This window comes from Grammomys surdaster, unplaced genomic scaffold, assembly GCF_004785775.1.
Source record: "Grammomys surdaster isolate TR1022 unplaced genomic scaffold, NIH_TR_1.0 958, whole genome shotgun sequence".
Lineage (NCBI taxonomy): Eukaryota > Metazoa > Chordata > Mammalia > Rodentia > Muridae > Grammomys > Grammomys surdaster.
Window position 1 is genome coordinate 5,408,763 of NW_021605377.1, and position 16,069 is coordinate 5,424,831.

At 45.9% G+C, this 16,069-nt stretch overlaps 1 protein-coding gene across 7 annotated transcripts in view; it reads left to right on the forward strand.

Moving 5' to 3' along the window:
• Window positions 1-16,069, forward strand: part of Tmcc3 (transmembrane and coiled-coil domain family 3) — a 245,731-nt gene that overhangs the window by 169,924 nt on the left and 59,738 nt on the right. The window contains exon 1 of one of the 7 annotated variants that reach the window (XM_028783002.1): window positions 3,368-3,452. The exons of the other annotated variants lie outside the window; for them this stretch is intronic. Within the exon in view, the coding sequence (XP_028638835.1) occupies window positions 3,375-3,452 (78 nt within the window). The 5' untranslated portion in view covers window positions 3,368-3,374. Of the gene's footprint in view, window positions 1-3,367; window positions 3,453-16,069 lie in introns of those variants that run through there. 7 annotated transcript variants of the gene reach the window in all.

Below are 16,069 nucleotides of genomic sequence, written 5' to 3' on the forward strand. Positions count from 1 at the left end.
ATTTCTTCTCCTAGACAGAAGCATGTTTTAACGCTGTTAGCATGTTTTTAAAATGCTGTTAAATACTTGATGTTTATGCTTTGGGAAACCTGCTTTTTATGACTTGGGATAAAATGATCTCTAATTTTCTTTTGAAAAATTGAAGTTATAGGTTTCTTCTCTTTGTCTTTAAAAGATAATTTTACATTGTGTGTGTGTGTGTGTGTGTGTGTGTGTGTGTATTATGCATGAGTGCACTTGTGTGGGTGCCAAGCTAAATGTATAGAGACGAGAGGACCACTTTCAAGAATTTGTCCACCACGTGGGTTCCAGGCATTGAATTCAGGCCACCAAGCATACTCCTAAAGCTTTTACCCTTCAAGACTCTTGCTTTTAAATCCTACCTGGTATTGATTTTTGCATATGATATGAGCGAATCTGTCTTCTCTTATGTGAAAAAGGCAAATTATACCACAAATTTCTTAAAACTTTTTCATAAACTTCTGTCTTCCTCTGGATGAAACTCAAAGTTCAGAAAATGGCCTAAATGGCCCTGTCTGGTCTCATCCTCTGAGACAGCACCTCCCACCTCATCTTTTATGTGCCTGCTGCAAAACTCTTGACTTGTTCATCTCTGTGAAATTCCTAGACTCCTACATGTCTTAGTGTTTCACTGCTGCACAGAGATACACTGACCACGGCTTATAAAAAGTATAGTAAAACCAATTTAAACTTATTCTCGTCTAGCTTATGAATGAACAGACTCAGACAATGGGTTATTTTATTTGACTTTGACAGTTACTAGGGGGTCACCTCTAATCTGCTTTTCTAACTGCTGGCCTAGCTACTTCCCCAGCAATGGACCCCAAATACTTACTGTGTCTCCTGGCCATGTGCTTATGGTTCATCTCCTCTCATGGTGGCTTTCTCCTCCTGAGTCCTTCTCTCCCTCTCTGTCATCCCTTACCAGGTAACTCAAAACCCACCTACCTCTAATCCCTCCAGTAATTGATTGCAGCCATTTTTTAGCCAATAGTTTTAAATTAAGGAACAAGGTTTGCACAACGAAAGTTTCAGGTACAGAATTTAGCATTACAGTACATAGCAACAGGCCACAGTTCAATAAAAAGTATTTAATTGGTGCTGGCTTACAGTTTCAGAGGTTTAGCTTTTTGTCATCATGGTGGGAAGCATGGCAGCCTTCAGGCAGACATGGTGACAGAGAAGGAGCTGAGAGTTCTACATCCGGATCCATATATAACAGGAAAGGAGAGACACTAGACTTGGAATGGGCTTTAGAAACCTCAAATCCCACTCCCAGTGACTCACTTCCAACAAGGCCACATTCCAAAACCTTTCAAATAGTATCACTCCCTGGTGACCAGGCATTCAAATCGATGAGTCTATGGGGCATTCAAACCATCAGGATACATTACTGTCTCTCTCACTCCCTAAGTCTCTGCTCAGATATTGCCCTATCACAGGCGGTTCGTTGGACATCATAACTGATATCACACATACATACACACACACACACACACACACACACACACACACACACATAATCTCTACTTTTTGCTTGGAAGAATTAACCTGAAAATCTCTCTGGGCCTGGTGTAGGTGTGTGTGTGTGTGTGTGTATGTGCATGTGTGTGTGTTTTATTTTAAAGGGTTTTTTTCCCCCTTAAATGGTTTTAGATTAGGTTTCTGATTCTTTTTAAGTTTTAATAATTTACTCTACTTTTGGTGTAGTTAATATGTGACCACATTTAAGATGCATACATAGTAAAAAAGATCAACAAACAACCCTCCCATCTGCCCTGTAGCTGCCCAGTCCTCCTTTCCTGACTTCAGCTGCTTGTTCACTTATTTCTGTAGTTTTTTTATCTTGTCAGAAATGCACCATGTATATATAAGCACAAGCATATATCTATACATATATATATATATATATATATATGTACATATATATGTATATATCTATATCTCTCTATATAGATATGATACACATTATACTCAGTAAGTGGTAGAACACCCTATATTGTCTGGCAGCTTGCTTCTCTTAACTATACATGCTAGAAATGATTCCATAGTTAGAGGGCCGTCGCATCTGCTCTACTTGCCTAATACTCCTCTGAGTGGACATGCTTGGTTCCTGGTCTCCTTGTAAACGACACATAGGTCAGGTGGTCCTCAGTCTTTGTAATGGCCTCCTAGCCAGAGTTCCTTATCTTCCATCAGTGCCTCTCACAGGACTATCGGATGGACCTCTTAAGAGTTCCATCCTGATCTTGTCAGCTCCTGGTTCAGGAAGCCCAGCAGCTTGCCAAACACCCACAGAACAAATCTTAACGATGAAGGTACAGTTTCCCACCTCCACACCCCCCAGTCTCCATTCCTCTACCTTATCCCTTTGTGCCTGAAGACACCCACTAAACAGACACCTTGAGGGTTTTTGGCCTTTTTTTTGTTTTGTTTTCCCCAAATGCACAGACCTGTTTTCTCTCAGCCACCTAGGGAATAAACATCTCCGCCCCTCCCTGTAGGCAGATCACAGTGCACTCTGGGCCTGTAAGGATCAGTGATTTAAAACCTGCCAATCCGGTCTCAGAGGCACGTCTGACATATTGGACTTTATGTAGTGAATTTGGGGTTAGGCAACCGATACCGCATCGATTACCAACCAGTACTTTTTCCTCTCAGATTCCAGATCCCTTGTGGGCAGGGAGCACTCGCTGAGACTAGAGAACGCTAAAGTGAAAAGATGTCCGGGTTTCAAAGTAGCTCACAACACAGTGAGTCACACAAGCACAATTAAGATACACAACACAGTGGGAGGTGCCGTTCCGTGGAATTCCAGGTGGGAAAAATGGCCCTCCGTCCCGGAATCCTTAGCTCACTGTCCAGGTCCAGGATAGCTGTCCAGCAAGTAAGTGTGCCTGTTGAGTGAAATACACATATTTCATTCACACATATATGGAGCCCTTAAGACATCCGGCCACCTCCTGTGCTCAAACTCGTCTTTTGATCACACTTAAATGGGTCCATAACCTGTGCGGGCGTCGCTCATCTGAGCCGGGGGAGGCGTGGGAGCGCGTGGGCCCGGGTTGCAGGCAGGGAGGTTAGCTGAGCCCGGCACCTGGAGCGGGTCTAAGGCGCCGCGCGGGGCGCAGGGGCGGGGAGCGGGGGAAGGGGCGGAGACTGTCGCCCGCCTCCCCACCCCGGCGGCGGCGCAGGGCCGCGGGGTGTCGGCAGCAGCTGCAGCCGCCCGCGCCACCCCCTCGGCCTCGGCTCCGGGGCGAGGGTGAGCCGAGCACGGCGGGCAGCTGCCACCCGGCACCGAGTGGAGCAGCGGCGGCCCCGGAGGACTCAAAGTTGTCAGTCGAAGCGCAGACATGCCGGGCAGCGACACGGCGCTCACGGTGGATCGGACCTACTCGGACCCCGGCCGGCACCATCGCTGCAAGAGCCGGGTGAGGAGGGCGCGCGCAGGGCGGCGCGGGGGTGCGAGTCTGCGTGGGGAGGGTGCGGGCCGGGTCGGCTTGGAGTCACAGCACCGCGGAACCCATCGCCGGCCTCTCCCGGCCGGGAAGGTCCGGGGGAAAACCTGCGGCCCGGGGACGCGGAGCCACCGCTGGAATCGGAGCCTAGCCAGCCCTATTCCACGACGGTGTCTCCCGGCTCTCCTCCCCGCCAGAGAGCGCACGCTGCCTGCCGGGCCCCCCTCCCCCGGGACTCCCAGGGTCTGGCTCCCCGCAAGCCACCTGCGGGGCTCCGCATTGCTGTTGCGTCCCCAGCCTCGCAGCCGAGTCCCCAGCACCTTGCGCCCCGGACGCGCTGCTTAGATCAAAAGTCGATCTCGGCACGAACGCTCCGGAGTTGGGAGCCGTGCAAAGCGGGGCGCCTTCGCCACGGTTTGCAGCGTAATTTGCTGTTGCTGATTTTGGCTGTGAGCGAAAATAGCTCTTCTGAGCAAGCTGTGGAGACCAGCCATGGAGGGCTTCACTATAAAGACGGAGGGCACAGCCCCAGCTCTGCACCCCCCCCCGCCCCCCAGGAACACCTTCCCTTCTGGGCAGCTCAAGTGTCCAGCAAGGATGACAACCCCCTCCCCCGCCATCCCTTCTCTCCTTGGCCAATTAAAGTGCCATTTGAAACAGCACCTCCTCCACTCTGGCAGGCGACACCTGGAGTTGTTCTCTGAGCCTCCCAACTTCTGGCTTGTCCGAGGAACTGTCGGCTTCCTTGTATAAAGTTCGTAGAGATAGAACCGGCATAGTTTCTACCCTCCCCACCTCTAAAATCAAGTTGCAGCCATAAGTGACAGGCGTGTGCAGGGGTCCCTTATACAGAATGTGAGTGTGCAGTCACAATTTGAAATAGTAATCGATTTTTCCCGGAAGTGGTATGTTTACCTCATTTCTCTTTTCACTTTAGCTCCTCTTAATTAATTTAGGAAAATTAAAAAAAAAAAAACAACAGCACAAATTTAATGTGTTTGGTGGAATCGCTCCTGCATCGACCGACTCTTTCTCGGTTTCTTTAGAAGTTTCATAACAGTGCACCAGGAAAGTATTCCAAAAGTCCAGAAGAAAAACATTTAGAGTTTTGGTTACCTGCTGTCAGAAGTTTGTTTGGGAGGGCAGCTACTCGCGCACGCAGCTGATGGAAGGAAAGGTCTTCTTCTGAAAGCATTTGTAACGGGGTGGGGGTGGGGATAAACGTAATAGTGCAGTTCACAGGTGACATTGTAATGTGAGGATAATTTGAGAGTCTGGGTTGTCACAACTCAATGATCTCTGTAAGCAAAGCAGGGTTGGTAATTCTTGGGGGCTGGTGAGCTCCTTGACAAAACTCTTGGAATGCTTTACAAAATTCAAGAGTTGTTGCCTGTCAGGTGGAGGTGGGAACCGGCACTCACACACTCATGTGGGAAACGGAATGATTAGCTGAATTGCAGAAGTTAGGTTTCCTCCATACCTGTCTTTCTAAAGTAACCAAGACATCATGTCAAGGGGGTTTTTTTTTTCCTTTAAAATCCTGCTCACCACGTTTTACTTGTTACGTTATCAGTAGGGAGATAATGGATTTGCAAGTAAACAGTCCAGTAAAACGGTGCTGGATGTACTGGTTATTCTCTGTAATTAGTGAACTGGGCAGATGAAACCTGGTGAGGAGTAGAAAAGAAGAGGACTGGAATTGAGCAGGCCCAGATCACAGTTCAAGGCCCTGCTAGAGATCCCAATTTAGCCTTCTGGACTGTCCGCTTTTAGGGTTTTTTGTTGTTGTTGTTGTTGTTGCTATTGTTCTAGGGTTGTTTTCGAAACAAGGTCTCCTTGTGTGTAGCCCAAGCTGGCCTCCAATCCACGATCCTCTCGTCTTAGCCTTCTGAATGCTGGAATTACAGTCATGCACTGCCACAACTGGCATTGCTTTTAGGTTTGCTTGTTTGTTTTTGTTTTTTGTTTTTGTTTTGTTTTTGGTCTGCTTTCCTGTGGAGACGTCAAGGCGTCAGGAGAGCTAACATAAGAACTTTTCTCTAGTGGGGCTGGTGTCATTTTGCATCCTTCCTTAAGGCTGCAGTAAGTCCGCTGTAATGAAGGCACAGCAAAAGCAATTTTGCTGTGGCAGAAAGCAGCACCCCATTAGGTGATCTGGCTGCTCCATTGTGGAACTCAATTGGATGTAGCTATAAAAAAGCATTTTCTCATTACACCTAGAAAAGTACCAAATGGCATAAGGGCTTAAAGTTCTTCCTGTTACTCTTTCATTGGAAACAAAGTAGGGTTTTAAAAGAATCCCTGCCTCTGGCAAACCAGCTTTCTTTTAAAATGCAGATAATTACTGGGTGGATGTAGAGGTGACTAACCTTTAAGGAATCGTAGCCCCCCCCCCCCAAAAAAAAACACCTTGTTGATTAACAATGGTCATTTAAAAGATTCCTCTTGAGGTAACAGGGAAAACACACATCGCTTTGCTGGACTTATTTAAGCCTTTGAGACTGGATAGTAATGAGACAGGGGACCACTTTAATATTGCAGAGATCTATTTTTACAGCCAGGTAGACTAACCTAGATTCTCCTCCCCTCCCTCCCCCTTAGCAAAAACTGTAATGTAACAAATGACATTCTTTGGCTGTCTTGAAGCTGAAAAGCCAGAGCCATTCACAGTTTTAAACTTCATCTTTGTAAAACTAAAAAGCGATGCTTGTTATCTTGACACACATAACATCTTTCTACTTTAAAAGAAAGCATACATAATTAGAGCCTGTGTTATTGTTTTTTTCTTTATGCCCTAGATAGTCAGAGCCTATCACCAAAGCCTATATTAAGAATATAGGCAGTCTGTCTTATGCACCTTAACTGGTTTTTGTTAATTACGTGAGTCCAGTTCAGTCCATTTTTTTTTTTAAATTTTGCTAGTTGGTTGTCACTTTAAATGTTCCCTAATGCCACTGGGCATTTCCTTTAGCCACTCAGGTGCAGCTGTGAACTGTTGTTGAATATTATTGAATGTGTAAATATTCTTTGGGAGTTTCTACCCCACCTTAGATCATTTAGAACCCCCCCCAGACACAAAACCTTTAGATTTATAATAAGCCTTAAAGCACTAGAGCTGGACAGATGTCAGCCCTCTATGCTATTTTGATACTTCCCTGAAGTAACCTCCAGATATCTACCCTGAGATATCACTTTTCATGTTCTGCTGGGGCCACTCCTACTCCAACAGGCTGGTCCTCATAGCCATGAGCTCATGAGCCACCTATCCCATGGTGGCTTCTCCCCACCCCCACCCTGTATCCTTTTTTCTCCTCTTGGTCCTTGCTTGAGACCCCAAGCCCAGAACTGTCGCTCCACCCACTCTACTGCCCAGCCTAGGCTGTAGACATCTTTATTAACCAATCATGGATAACTTTCGGGTGGGGGGCAAAGTTCACACAACAAAAGTGTGTGGATTTACTCGTCTTGGGGTACACAATTCAGCATTTGAATACAAGCTGGCCTAGACTAACCTCCTATAAACTATTGGGGTTCCACAGACAGAGACATAGCTCCCAACTGAGTGATCACCAGGACAAGGCCCCAAATAACTTTTCTGAGACTCTAGTTCCCACTGGAAATGGTGAGTGTCTTAGTTAGGGTTTTACTATTGCGAACAGACACCATGACCAATTCAAGTCTTTTAAAGGACAATATTTAATTGGGACTGGCCTACAGGTTTAGAGGTTCAGTCCATTATCATCAAGGTGGAAACATGACAGTGTCCAGGCAGGCATGATGCAGGCAGAGGTGAGAGTTCTACATCTTCATCTGAAGGCTGCTAGCAGAATACTGACTTCCAGGCAGCTAGAATGAGGGTCTTATAGCCCACACCCACAGTGACACACCTACTCCAACAAGGCCATGCCCACTCCAGCAAGGCCACACCTCCTAATAGTGCCATAGTGCCACTCTCTGGGCTGAGCATATACAAACCATCACAGTAGGGGACACCAGTAGAACAGGTGGTGTCAGTCCATTTCTCCCATTGTAAATTGGAATCTTAAATAGGAAGGTTTTTGTTTTGTTTTGTTTTGTTTTGTTTTGTTTTAATTGACAGTTGTGTCATTCAGATGTTACTGCTTTCATCTGTATGTGAAGGGAATTATTTTTTCTTACTGTTAGAATGCTATGACCCCTTGGCATGACTCTCCTGCTGTCCCCTATTACACTGTCAATCATTTGGGCCTTCTTTGACATCTCTGCAGTTGGTCCTTAAACCAGTAAGAACTCTATTTTATCAAGCATCCAAAGGAGGACCAGACTGGTTTTCCCACAGACTCACCTGTATCAGGGTTGTTTGCCTGCTCTAGTGTGGATTGTTCTGTCACATGGACCCTCTAATCATTCCTTGCCTTAGCGTCTTTTATGCAGTAGGGACAGCGTAAGGAATGGATGCTGGTAAGGCCTATGAAACCTGAGGTGCTTCATGAGGACCCAATAGGTGGTGAAATTATTTTGTTTATTTATTTATATATTTATACAATGTTATCAGGAGGCTCCATGAGCCTGAAAATTAAAAGACACCTGATTTTGTGACAAACCCACTGAGTATCTTTTATGCACCAGCTGGGGTTCCACGCATCAGGAAGAGCTCATAGCAAGTTAACAGCGCTGTCTTCCTAGTGGCTTGGTACCTGGTGGGTATATCTTATACTGTGGCCCACAGGGATGTAGAATTCCCTTTCACAGAAAGAATTGGTCATAATCAATACAGAAGTATCTGCCACCTGAAGTAGAACCTTCGTGGAGCCTGAGGGCCACACCTGTCACACGTTTTGAAGTTGCTGTGCCACTGGGAACATTCCCAGTGGGTGCTGAATGATGTCCAGAGGCTGTCAGGAAGAGGGAGGTGTGATGGTCCTCCCAGAGCGGCTAGCTGAGCAACAGTGAGTTGATTTGTTTGCTTGTTCCCTGGCAGGAAGTAGGACAGATAGAACCTGACTCTTGTAGGTGCCACTGACCCAGGGAGGTGGCACGCTGAGTAGTTTGTAAGGACCGGTTTAATCAGTATTTTGTTTCATTATAGAGTTAAGCAAAGAGACTCGCTATGTTTACATTAGGAGGGGTAGGTTGATGGTGTGTCTGTCTGTTTTTTTGAGCCATGCTTTGCTGCAGGCTTGCCAGCTCTCCCTTCAGAGACAAATGACTTGCCAGCCACCAGCAGCAGCTCACACATGCCTGTCACATCCGCTGCAGAGCAGCAAGACAGCTGCCACCAAGTTGGATCTCGAAATATTGTTTTCCTTTAGACGCTTCCTGAATTCCAGGAGCCAAAAACCCAGAGTCCCAGATGAAAATTCCCCACATCTCTGGGAGAATCAGCAGTGGTTCTAGCCTGACTGTTTCCTAATGGCGTTTTTTTGTGTGTTTTCGGTGGAGGGGGTGGCGAGAGAAAAAGATGAAGGAGCTATGAATCACTGAACGGTGTGAATCAGAATTAGGACTTTTCATTCCTTCTAAAAGGAACATTAGTTTACATGCTTTGTGCATCTTCTAGCCAGCACGGATGATGTGGAGGGGGTGCGAGCTGAGGGGAAACGGTGGGCTTGTTCAGCATCCTTCTTCAATGAGGCAAAAAGAACATGTGTGGAAAGGATGTAGTAATGACAGTAGCCGGCACACACCAACCACACCGTGCACATCAGGACAAGTGAGTGCTGCAGTTTCAAGCTTCCTTTAGTCTTCTAAGTGGAGCTTTCGTGGTCTTAACCACTTCCCTGGGGGTGCCTGGGGTGGATTCTGATGTCTTGACAATCTGAATGGACACGTTAAGAAGCTCCATCTTGATAAACCACTTGGCTGCTGTGAGAGAGACGTGTATGGCTCCCTCAAAGCACCGCCTCACTTGCGTGTTCTAGACTCTTACGATGCACTCCTTTCTAGCCTTTGGTGCCTAGTCCTATATTCCAACTTAAGTTTTTGAATGAATGAGGTGGAATGATAACTTGTGGACTTTTTATAATACCCAGGACAAGAATTTCTGCTTAGAAGTATGGAGAAGTTTTAAAGGGTATTAAGTAAGGTCATAGTTTAAGATAATTACAGCAGGGTTGGAGAGATTTCTCAGGGCTTATATGAGTTCTGGATGCTAGTCCAGAGGACCCTGGTCTGAATCCCAGTATCCTCATGGTAGCTCATAACCATCTGTAATTCTTATATCAGGGGATCTGACACCCTCTCCTGGCTTCCAAGGGCACCACACACACACACACACACACACACACATACACACACAAACACACTACACAAAGATACACACTGGCAAGGCACCGCTACTAAATAAATAATGTTTTTAAATTAGGGACCTATCTTTGAGCATGATATTGGGTCTTCAGAGGGTGGGTCACTGACGAGCATGGTAAAGGTGCTTGTTCCTGTGAGTGTTGTGTCCAGAAGGTACCTGAAAATCTGTTTCTTGCCTAAGATGAACGCTCACTCTCTGCGTCCCACATGTGGTCACCAGGCAATCTTCTGGGAAGTCCCTCGAAACAAGCCTCTTGTGTTTCCCTCGCTGCACTTTGAGGAGACACACTAGAGTGGTTCAGGCTGCTGGTTCTAGAGTCTCCACCTTGATTGAACCCCCATAGTGTTCCCATGGGCATAGGACCCCAGTTACCTTTCTACAGGAGCTGTCAGTCATGGTGCTTCCCCTGGAGAACCGTTGCACACGTTAGGTGATATGACACACATCAGCAGCATTCGGCCAACCTCTGCCAGATGATCGGTGACCCCTAAGGGGGAAGTACTGCTGACTGCCACCTCAGGGGCTGCCTTTGTGTGGAAGCCTGGGGGGAGGGGGTGGATTTCCAGCCCTTTGCACTCTCTGCAGTGTTGGCTTCTGGGAATGCTTGGCAACGAGGGCCCTCACAAGCCTCAGCTCTTGAGGAGCATAAAGGAGAGGGAGTCAGATCAGCTGGGAAAACAGTTACCCAGGGGCCACACCAGGACCTTTATGAGGTTCTTTACTTTGATGGACAGCCCATACTCCTCATATGGTGCAGGGTTGGGAGTTTAAACCCCAAAGTTTACTATGTTAGACTTTGAAATATCTATATCTATATCTCTATACCTATATCTGTATATATATATATATCTGTGTATATATATGTATACATCATATACATATGTATATACATATATATACACACATATATATACAGACATACATACATATACACATACACATACATACACACACACAAACACACACACACACACACACACATATATATATATATATATATATATATATATATATACACCAAGTTAATCGCTAAGTTTGTAGGAAGGCTATCTAAATTAAACTAGGGAGAAGGTCTTAGTCAGGGTTTCTATTCCTGCACAAACACAATGACCAAGATGCAAGTTGGGGAGGAAAGGGTTTATTCAGCTTACACTTCCACATTGCTTTTCATCACCAAAGGAAGTCAGGACTGGAACTCACACAGGGCAGGAACATGGAGGCAGGAGCTGATGCAGAGGCCATGGAGGGATGTTACTTACTGGCTTGCTTCCCCTGGCTTGCTCAGCTTGCTTTCTTATAGAACCCAGGACCACCCGCCTAGGGATGGTACCACCCACAGTGGGCCCTTCCCCCTTGATCACTAATTTAGAAAATGCCTAACAGCTGGATCTCATGGAGGTATTTCCTAAAGGGACGCTCCTTTCTCTGTGATAACTCCAGCTTGTGTCAAGTTGACACACAAAACCAGCCAGTGAAGAGAATGAACATAAAATTACTTTGGGTGGAGAGACTTGGGAGGTGGTTCACTGGGTTAGCATGCTGGCTGTGACAACAAAGAGACCTGGATTTAATTCAGGTTAATAACTTGTGTAAAAGCTGGGCATGGCTTAGAATACCTGTAGTTCTAGAGTTACAGGGCAGAGAGGGTCAGATCCTGGGAGCTCACTTGTCAGCCAGCTCAGCTGTTAGGAAACAGCAAGCGTCACACTCAGTGAGAGAGCTTGTCTTAAAAACAAAAACAAAAAACAAAAAGTGGAGGGCTGATGAGATGGTTCGGTGGGTAAAGGTGACTGCTGCCAAACCTGATGTCCTGAGTTCAATCCCTGACACCCACATGGTGAAAAGAGAGAACTGACTCCTACAAGTAGCCTTCTGATCCTTATATATTGCAGTGGCACACACACGCCCTCCCCCAAATAAATGCAAAAAAGTGTAATTTCAAAAACAAAGGAACAACATAAGGTGCCGAATGATAAGGAGAGACACCTGACATATAATATCTCTATTCTTTGTAAACGCACACCCCCACACGCCCACGCATGCATGAGCGTATACCCTGCCAAGGCACACCCCCACACGCCCACACATACATGAACACACACCCTGCCACAAACACACACAGTCCTTTTCAGTGAAGAATTCATTGAATGGACTTAAAAGCATGGGGGCTTTTCTCGGGAACAGCCATGTATTTGAGTGACTTACTGTCAGACCAGTATCCTTCTGAGTGTATTCGCAGTTTTGTGGGGGAGAAGGAAGAGAAGCCGCAGCAGCAAATGTAGGAAGCCACATGGCTGCGCTGGACTCCTGCCACTTCAGAACATCTTTCTCAAGCGCGTCCCCCCTCCCCCTCTCAGCATCTTTGTGTTTTCAATATAAAGTTTAGTGAAGTGAGCTCATCCTCGCCTTGGCCTTTTGCCAGCTGGGACAGGAAGCGGGGGAATGATACACAGAAGCGTACGCCGCCGTTTAGTGCATCGTGCATTCTGCAGGCATGCAGCTTGAGATCCCTCCCACCTGGCTACCGTCGCCTCTGAAGCATCTGGTTCTGTGAGCCTTCCATCCAGAGAATCTTCTAGCACCTCCTGTGCTGAGCACCCCCTGTTATCACTGTAGATTGAAGATCCATTACCTGGAATGCGTTAGGTCAAAAGTGGTTCAGATTTTGGATTTTCTTCAGATTCTGAAATGTTTGTGTTTGCATCACAAAATACCTTGAAGGCTTTGGCACCCAAGTCGAAACTCAAACTATTTAGATTTCATATACACCCGTGTATACATAGCCTGAAGAGCTTTTTATGTTATATTTACATGCCTGTGTTATGTGGCCTGTTGCATAAAGTTCAGGTTTGGCATTTTCTACATGTTGTGTCATGCTGGTATTCAAAACCAACATGTCAGAATATTTTGAGCTTTTGGTTAAGAACATTTGACCCGCATATAACATTTTTTTACAGCCAAGTCTTAAACTCAGCGGAAAACCTTCCTCTGGTTCTTGGCTAGGAAATGCATTGTATGCTCCACTGCAGAGAAGAGGGGATAGACAGAATGTTTAATGGCCTTCTGAGAGATGACACACACAGTGTCAGACCCCCGTGACTCTCTAAAGGAGACTTTTGGCATGTTCACCGACTTGACCCTAACCTAGAGTGAAACGTGGCTTCTTCTGCTTCTATCAGACATTTATGCTATGCCTTACTGTAGAGTACTAGACATTTCTACCTAAATGCTACACCTTACTCTTCCTGTGTAGTGCCAGACGTTTCTACCTAAATGCTAGACCTAGATGTACCTCCAAGTCTATGTGTCAGATGTAGTTCTCGCTCCCTGTCATTCCCAGTATTTTGCCACACAGCTGGGCCCCAAGCCACAGTCCTGGCATACTTCCTCAGTCACGCCCGTCCCCACAATGTCAGAGGCACACTTCTTAAGCACACAGCTACTCCTTCATCATCAGTGACATCACTCTCCTGGCATGTTTCCAACTTTGAGGAACAAACCAGTGGTTGAGAATACCAACTTGAACATCCCGTCTACCTACCAGCTGTGTGAACCACCACCGGAAGTGGCATTAGAAAACTCTGACAGGTACCACGTTGGTTGAGTCACTCACCATCTACCACAGAGTTTCCCAGACTTCAGCCATTCCCACACCACCCACACACACGGCTTGATGCCACCTGCACTATTGTTTACTTAGTATTTCTAAATCAGCTCACTCTTTAAAACTTTAACTTATTTAAAAAAGAAAAAGAAAACCATCACCGTGACTATGCTAGCTAAGTGCTGTCTGAATTTGAGGCCTGCAGTCCCAGAGTAAGTGGTGAGCGAGTGGTGGTGGTGGTGGTGGTGGGGCTTTCACAAGGAGTCTCTGTCCTTCCTTTCTCCTGGACTGGACCAGCTGGATTGGGTTGAGGCTTGAAAAGAGGATCTTCCTCACCCCCCTCCTATTATTCAATGCTTTCACCATGGGCCATCTGTAGGAATTCAGAACCATTCAGGAAAGTACTGATGTCAGTGCAGCTGGTCCCACAGCCCATCCTGAAGTACTTAGTGGACCTACTGGCCTAGAAGATGCTCAGAAGCACATTGTCCCAACTTTGCCCAGTAAGAAACTCAAATCCAAATTTCAGTGGAACTGAGTAAGATATTAGGGTCCTCTTTTATTTTTTTCTATTTGTCCCCCTGCCATGGCCTTGTTTTGATTGTGTGTTTTTTACATACATTTGTTTGTATTATGCACAGAGACCATCAATAGTTCAATAAGTTTTGTTTTAGTTTGGTTTGGTTTTTTGGCTTTACAGTGGTAGGAAAGCATACTCAAATAACTGGTCTGGTTTCTCTTTCAGTATAATATCCAGGAGACCACACAAGCTGTTTAGTTTTTAGCAAGGGCTTTGTGAGATCAGTTTCCCTCACCATAGGCTACCGTGAATGTCAAGAGCATGTTCAAGGTTGCCAAGGCTAAGCCATTAGGTTTGGTACATTCAGTGCATTTTCTTCTTATGTTGTTTTTAGCTTACACTGGGGTTTCCTGGAGGGAACCCAGAGCAGTGTAGTTGGTGGATTACCTCTGTGGGCATGGGGTTAAATGCCAACATCCTAACTATAGCTTCTATGGCAAGCAGATCGCTTTCATACTTTCTGGAAGTTGAGAAACCATAGTCAAACCATCATAATTCAAAAACTTCTATATGTGTGTTTTCTATACCGCACCTCAAATTCTTTGTGTACCAAGCCAGGTATAGATTAATTACTTAGCCCAACACAAATGCTGTTTGGAATGAACAGATGTCCACTGTGGTAGGTAGATGGCTGCCTCCCCGGTGGGAATCCTTGAAGGAGGTTGGGAATGAGTTGTGCCCACTCCAATCTGTGTGTATCTACACTATGCTCTCTTTAGGCTAATAGTGACCCGAGAGAAACTGAGATAGGCATCGGAAGACCTTCTGCTACAGATCAGAACTTTTAGAAGATAGAGAATGAGGACGTTCAAAGAACATACCCAGATTGTGGAGTGGAGGAAAATTCTAAGTTGTGTGGGGTTGTTTTGAAGTGAGATTGAACGTAACTGTTCTATGTATGTTGACTTGGAATGTGAGACAGTTGAGTGATGGCTGGGACCATGTTGTCCAAAATCATGCCCTAAATGAAAGTTGCACTGTAGCACCTAAAATGGTTAACCTAAGTATTTGCATTTGTGTGTGGGGCAGGAGGGCAGAAGTCCCTCTGTCTGCCTTGTAAATCTATTGTGATCATCATGAAGGCCAAACTTGCCTTCAGATAGTCAGCAATGTACTATTTTAATCTCACTAATTGGAACAGGTTGCCCTCTGTTTGAGGATGAATCACTGGTTGGCATGGATCTCCATTTATCTGACAGTATGAGGCCCATTCAGTAAGAGCTGGTGATTGTTTTGGCATCGGGCAAAGGGCTCATGAGTCCAGTGGAGAAAGCAACAAAAGACTCTGTGGAGACAGAGGAATTGCAACAGTCGCATGCATTTTAGGGTTTGAACATGAAGCAAGCACTACTGAGGGCCATGGCTCACTGTTGCATGGCCAGGTGCTGGGGTGGGGTGCTTACGTGTGTTCTAGATGAGAAGAAGGCCTCTAGATGAGAAGAAGTGTGTCTTTGTTGACTCTCCCTGATGAGACACCATGCTTCAGGAAGACTATGTGTGTGCTAGTGTTCTCATGAGCTCATCTTCATGCATGGGGAAGGGGCATGCCCTGGGTGACTCATCTTACTGTAGAGGCTCGGGCAGAAACACCGTACGACACTTCTAATGAAAGTAGAGATAACCTGAGATTATGAACCTCCCCAGCTTTATCTTTACGGTAAGTATGTGTGTTTGGTGCTTCGTCACCGTGATAAGGCACCTGATATTAGCAATGTAACTGAACGGAAGACTGATTTGGCTTAGCTTAAGTTTGAGTCTTGATTTGGCTTAGCTTAAGTTTGAGTCTGTAGCCTTTGGTTCCGTTGATTCTGGGTTTATGTTGAAGTAGGACTTCATGGCAGTGGGAATGGGTGGTGAAGAGTACTCACTTAATGGTGGACAAAAAATAAACAAGAGAAGGGACTAGGGACCAGTGGCAACCTCCAAGAACATTTGCCCAGTGACTTAATGCCTCTAACTAGACTATTTCTCCTAAGGCAGTGGTTCTCAACCTGTGAGTCTAGACCCCTTTGTGGGCATTGAATGCTCCTGCATTTGTTAAGATTTTATTACAGCAGAGAGACACCATGACCAAGGCAACTCTTATAAAGGACAACATTTGATATTTGATTAACCCAATC